This window comes from Trifolium pratense, linkage group LG2 (assembly GCF_020283565.1).
Source record: "Trifolium pratense cultivar HEN17-A07 linkage group LG2, ARS_RC_1.1, whole genome shotgun sequence".
NCBI lineage: Eukaryota > Viridiplantae > Streptophyta > Magnoliopsida > Fabales > Fabaceae > Trifolium > Trifolium pratense.
In genome coordinates this window covers 61,627,895-61,633,916 of record NC_060060.1, presented here as the reverse complement: position 1 = coordinate 61,633,916, position 6,022 = coordinate 61,627,895, and the positions used below count along the sequence as shown (strand labels likewise).

Sequence of the window (6,022 nt, the reverse complement as noted above, 5' to 3'; positions counted from 1 at the left end):
CCTCTCTTTCTCTTTGGCTCTTGCCCTAGCTCTCAATCTTCCTTTCTCATGAAACATAAATTATGAGACTATTCATGGTTTGACTTGCTACTTATAGCTCTCTCTATTCTCATGGATCAAAGCCTAATTGGCTAAGCCCAATAACTACTTACACGCCCCAAGGCCCAATCAACATAACTTCTCGCTCATTAACTTACGTTCTCGCTAAATGATTATTCGCCGCTTAATCATTTAATTATAAATCACGCCCTTGCGTAATAAAATAATTAAATAACGAATACTAAATTTTGGGTCGTTACATAGTCTTTTAGGGTTTCGTGTCTTTAAGCCACTCTCTAGGAGAGTTGGTGTAAAGTGAACCACTCAGGTTGTGAGATGGTCACCGTGTCCTCACTCAGAAACCTGTAGGTAATGAGTTGAGTATTGTAATTGGAGGAAGCTTTTAAGCAACTCCAAATTGTGAACTTAGTCGTTGGCTAGGTGGTGATGTTATTGAAGTGTGTCTTCATCTTTGTCAAGGAGAGTGTCTCCATTCTGTTGTTATTGAAATCCTTACTGGTTGTAAGGTTGAGGGGTGTGAGACGGGGTCTCATATCTTGGAGTTCCTAGGTAGAAGTTGCATTGGGTAGGGATTAAGTGAGGAGTTGTAAACGGGGGAGTTTAGCTCTGAATTAATACTGCTGATAGTGAATTTCCTCCTGGATTGGTATCCCCCAAATTAGGCTGTTAGGCTGAACTGGGTTAACAATTATGTGTGTCGTTTATGCTTTTCAGTATATGTTTTTAATGCTCTGTTTTATTGTTCTTACTGCTAAGACAAGTGTTACGACAAGTGTCTGCACATCGTGGACAACACTTGTCTACTGTGTACCAGAATCTCAATAGTGATTCCGATAGTAGTAGTGATAGCAATTGTGTCATAATATCCCCTTCCTCTTTCACAGGAAAGCGGAAAAACCCTTGTCGTGACTTGATCGTTGCGGAGTATACCCCAATTACGATGGACGTTCCTTCCAAGTATACAGATGAAGCTAAGGTGCAGACCTTTAGGAAAGCCGTTAAACTCAGACTCCTAGTGTGAGGAGCAAATCATATCCGAACCCGTCAGGGAAGACGAGTTCGTGACGACTGTAAACACCACCCCTCCTGACTATTTTTACATTTATACCAGTGTAATACAAATTCTTAAACTTTGGCTACCCTTCACCTCCTTTGAATCAGAGATGTTAAAGGTCTTGAACGTCGCCCCTACCCAACTTCACCCTAATAGCTGGGCGTTTATCAAGGCTTTTGAGGTGATGTGTTTAGGGTTAGATTTGGAGCCTTCTTGATGTGATCCTAAAATTCTATCCCTTAACAAGAAGAATTATTTCGGTCATGGAATAAAAAGAACCAAAGTTGAAGATTATCATCCAAGCATGTGATAGTGGAAAATGAAGAGCTCCTCCACTAAGCATATGAAAGTGGTGCACCAAGCAATCAAAGAGCACCACTACCTCTTCTTTTATTTTGCATTTTCCTTGTAATAATTCAGGCCCACTATCATGATAGTTAGTGGCTGAAATCCTTTTGTTTTCTTAGGTGTTACTTTTTGCTTATTACATCATCATAAGCCATTCCTATATATAGGAGGCATGTAACTCTTGCTAAAAAAGGATTTTGGATTGAGTAAAAATATAAGATTTATTCTCTTTGGTTCTTTGAACCGTGATTTTCAGCTTATCGGCTCGCCGTGGCGCTAATCTTTGACTTATTGATGTGATCCTAAAATTCTATCCCTTAACAAGAAGAATTATTTCGGTCATGGAATAAAAAGAACCAAAGTTGAAGATTATCATCGAAGCATGTGATAGTGGTGAAATTTCTGGCACATAGTGGACAGGTGTTGATCAAGGTGTATCAACACTTGTCTGTATTAGACAGATGTTGCTAAAGGTTCACCAACACTTGTCTATAAACAGAGCACAGAACATAAAACGATAAAGACAATAAAGTAAATATCACACAAGAGTTCTTAACCCAGTTCAGCCTAACAGCCTACTCTGGGGATACTAATCCAGGAATGAAGTCCACTATCAGCAGTATTACTTCGAAGCTAAACTCACCCGTTTACAACTTCTCACTTAATCACTACCCAATGACACTTCTACCTAGGAACTCCTAGATATGAGACCCTGTCCCAATTCCCACCTTAACAACACACTCAGCGTTGTTATCAACTTCAACGATTACAAACGGTGGAGACACACTCCTAAGAAACTAGGATTCACTCTTGCTTAAAAGCTTGCGAGCAAATCACACAACACACTAGAACAATCTCCGTACTTCAAAGCTTAGGAGAAGTTCACACTTACAACTCAATAAACACAGGTCCTAAGCTTGCATCAATGAGATACAAGAAAGGCTCACAATTAACACTCTAAAATCCCTAAAACACACGCTTTGTAAGAACACGATTTTAGATGCTTGATGCCATATGCTTGCCTTCGTATTTATAGTAGTAGAACGACTTGGGCTTCAAGACAAAATTAGGGCTTCTAGAATTGCGGCAGCAGCTGATATATTTTTGAAAATAATAGTTCTATTTTTGAAACACAAAAATATATTTTCCAAAAATATAATTCCTTTAGAAAATATAACTAGGGTTCGGCTGCCTCCTGAAACACATTAAACACGTGCGCCTTCCTCTGTAAGAAACCTTGAAACAATTCTTCAATCAAATCTTCAAAAGATTGAGTAGAAAATAAAAACCGCTAGCTGGCGCGCACAGTCAGACAGACAGGTGTTGTTCCAAAGTGTACCCACATTTGTCACAACACTTGGTGTAGGCACATATGTCTCAACACTTGGCTAATGGATGTTTTTGCAAAATGTATCCAACATACAAAAACCCAACAATCTCCCCCTTTGGCAAATTTTGGCTAAAACAATATTAGACCAGTATATAGAGAGATACAGTATTACCTTTCCTTCGAGTCAACATGATCACACAACTAGGAAAGAAAGTAACACATAATAAAACTACTTCCAAAAGAGTTAAGTAGCATCAGAGGCAATGCAACAGCGGAATAAAAACAACTAGCCTCATGGAACAACACAAGGGAGGAATAAACTCCCATAGTAGATGCAAAAAAATAGGAGAAATAAACTCCTAATAGTTAAAGTGCATCCATTCATCATAAGAACATCAGGGAAAAATAAATTCCCATAAACATCTGAGAAAAATAAATTCTCAGTCATAGTGGATAGTGGACTCATTAGTCAGGTGCCATAACACTTGGCACAACACTTGTCATCAAACATATTCAGGCGATCAAGAGATACTATCACTCACACTCCCCCTGAATTCATGCATACTTATCATTAGATAGAGAAAGAATATTCACTACTCCCCCTCAACACATGCATATTACTCACACTCCCCCTCAATACGAGCATAGATCATTAGCGCAGAAACAGTCACCAGATGTAAGAACATCTGTCCACACACTTGTCACACACACACACCACTCCCCCTTTTTAGCCATAATTTTGACAAACACCATAGAGTAGCAGACAAGAGAAATATCAGAGTGCACATATTACAGACCATAATGCACACACAAGTGCTAGAAATCCAGAAGCAACAAAAGAGAAATACCAAAAGTACATCAGAAAAACATAAGAAAAACATCAGAAATCAGATAGAAGAACTTTCATCAGAGTCCTCCATCATATCTTCAGTACCATCCTCAGAGCCACTAGTTTCAATACCTTCTTGTCTATCAGGCTCACCCTCAGTAATCTCAGCAGCTTCCTCAGCCTTGAGGGCCTCAATCACACGATCTATCTTCAATTTTCTGGCCTCAAGTGCTCTGCTAGCCTCAGTCAAGTCAGCAATCATCTGCTTCCTAGAGAGTACCCCAGCCTGGACAGATGAGCCAACACTTGCTGCAACATTTGTCCCTTCAAGCAGCCTTTGCTCAATGGTCAGCCCTCCCTTTCTTGTACAAGGAACATCAGTGCTCCTCAGAATATCTAGATGCTGCTCAAGGATGACATTACACAGCAAAGTGGGAAAGGCTACTGGCTTTTCAACAGCATAGGTCATAGCATGGCTTAATGTTTCATGAAAGAAATAGGACCCATAATCAAATTTTGCCTTAGTACCCACAGCATAAATGAATTTGCCTAAACCTCTGGCCACATCACCTGAGTGGGTTGTAGGCACCCAATTGTGTGCAGCAACCCTATTTAAAATGGCATATAAGGGAGAGAGAGAGGTTGCAGCCAACTTAGCCTTAGTAGGCCAGATCTTCACCCTGCCACCTGTGATAACCTTGTAGACCTCATTGTCTGTAACCTTCAGATCAGCCACCTCTTCAGTATGTCTTTGCAGATATTGATTAATCACAGTTGGTGAGAATTTGACACACTTCCCACGAACAAAAACTTGCCTATATTCAGGAATTGCTGGATCATTACAATTTTCAGCCACATTAATCAAAAATTCTTTGACAAGCCTGTCATAGCACTTGTCCAAACCATAGACCGTCTTTATCAAACCTGCATATTCAATAGCTTCAACAACACTTTGGCATTGAAGGATATCTTCTTTCAGATTCCTTTCTAGAGCCAACCTCCTGTGATACACAAACTTCCATCTAGCAGACCCATTCTACAGATGGAATGACACATTATCCAAAGGAGCATAGGGAACAGATTGAGGAACTTTCTTTCTTCCTATACTCTTCCTGGATGTGCTGCCAGATGCAGCAACATCTGTCTCTGGCTCAAACTCAGAGTCACTAGTTGGTGGAGCTTTCCTTTTCTTAGCTTTTCCCTTCTCCTCAGTTCTAGGAACCACCTTACTCACAGGCTTTGGAGGTCCATATAGGGGCTTTTTACCAGTACCTTTTGCAGCCCTAGTTGGTTTGGGTGTTTGGACAGGTGTGTTAGCAGTTTCTACACCTTTACCAGCCTTGCTTCTAGTCCTCCTAGCCACACTAGCCTCAGAATTTGTTGGAGCAGACTTATCACTAACAGTTGTTTCATTTACAATTACAACATCAGGGTTTTCATTGACATCCTTATCAGCAGCAGATTTAGGTTTGGGACTTTCATCAGACTCAGAATAGTCCACAAGGTTTTCTGGTGCCAAAGATGTGGTAACATCTGGCACAACATTTGGCTCAGCGTCAGGTGTCACAACACTTGACGCAACATGAGTCTCAGGACCTGTTTTCTTGAGAGACTCAGCAGCACAATCATCATTGGTCTCAGTGGAAGCACCAATAGTAGCATCAACAGCAATAGGGGGGTTTGGAACACTTTTCCCCAAATTTTCAGACACAGCAGGGTTCTCTACATCTAGGGTTTCAACAGAATTGGAAACATCAAGGCCTAGATTAAGAGGATTCTTACCAGATGCGTCGACATTTTCTTCTGCAGGATTAATGATAGGAGTAGCAACACCACTCGATGGAAGTGGATCAACATGTAGTTCAGACATTGTAAAACTCCTCCTCAATTCAGTTTTTGATTTCTTGCTTTTCTTCTTCGTTTTCTTAATCGAAGCAGAGGGAGATGAAGAGTTGAGGCCTACTTGTGGTGTCTTCTCCTTCTTCGAAGTTTTCTTCACCTTCTTCGCAGGACTTATAGGTGGTATACTTGAAATAGGAATGGCGTTGACGACAAGGGAATCCATACCCATTGTAGATTGAGATCGAGTAGCTTCGTCCTTGATTGGAGTGGATTTTGTAGATTTTGACATAGTGATTGTAATGAAGTAGAATTTGTGTTTGATAGGAATGGAAGTTGAGCGATTTCTGAGAGAGTAAGAAGTTGAGTTGGTTTTCGTGAGGGAAGGAGGAAGATGAGAGGTTTGCGTGATGATGAGTTGGTTATGAAAAGAAAATAATAACTCCCCTAAGTTAGCATGCACAAAAAGTGGGAGAGAGAAATCAACTGCTGCACGCTCTCCATGCAGTAACTGCTATTGATCTTCAAATAGGCAAATTCCTAATTTGCCCCTTAATTTTTC

At 40.4% G+C, this 6,022-nt stretch overlaps 1 protein-coding gene across 1 annotated transcript; it reads right to left on the bottom strand.

Moving 5' to 3' along the window:
* Positions 1 to 1,064: 1,064 nt before the first annotated feature.
* LOC123905167 lies at positions 1,065 to 5,752 on the bottom strand. Its single transcript, XM_045954800.1, has 5 exons — positions 5,153 to 5,752; positions 4,760 to 4,858; positions 4,546 to 4,657; positions 3,694 to 4,452; positions 1,065 to 1,150 (listed from the first exon to the last, which is right to left on the bottom strand). Exons 1-5 carry the CDS (start codon positions 5,750 to 5,752, stop codon positions 1,065 to 1,067), a joined length of 1,656 nt encoding a protein of 551 aa, XP_045810756.1.
* Between the last annotated feature and the right edge of the window lie 270 nt (positions 5,753 to 6,022).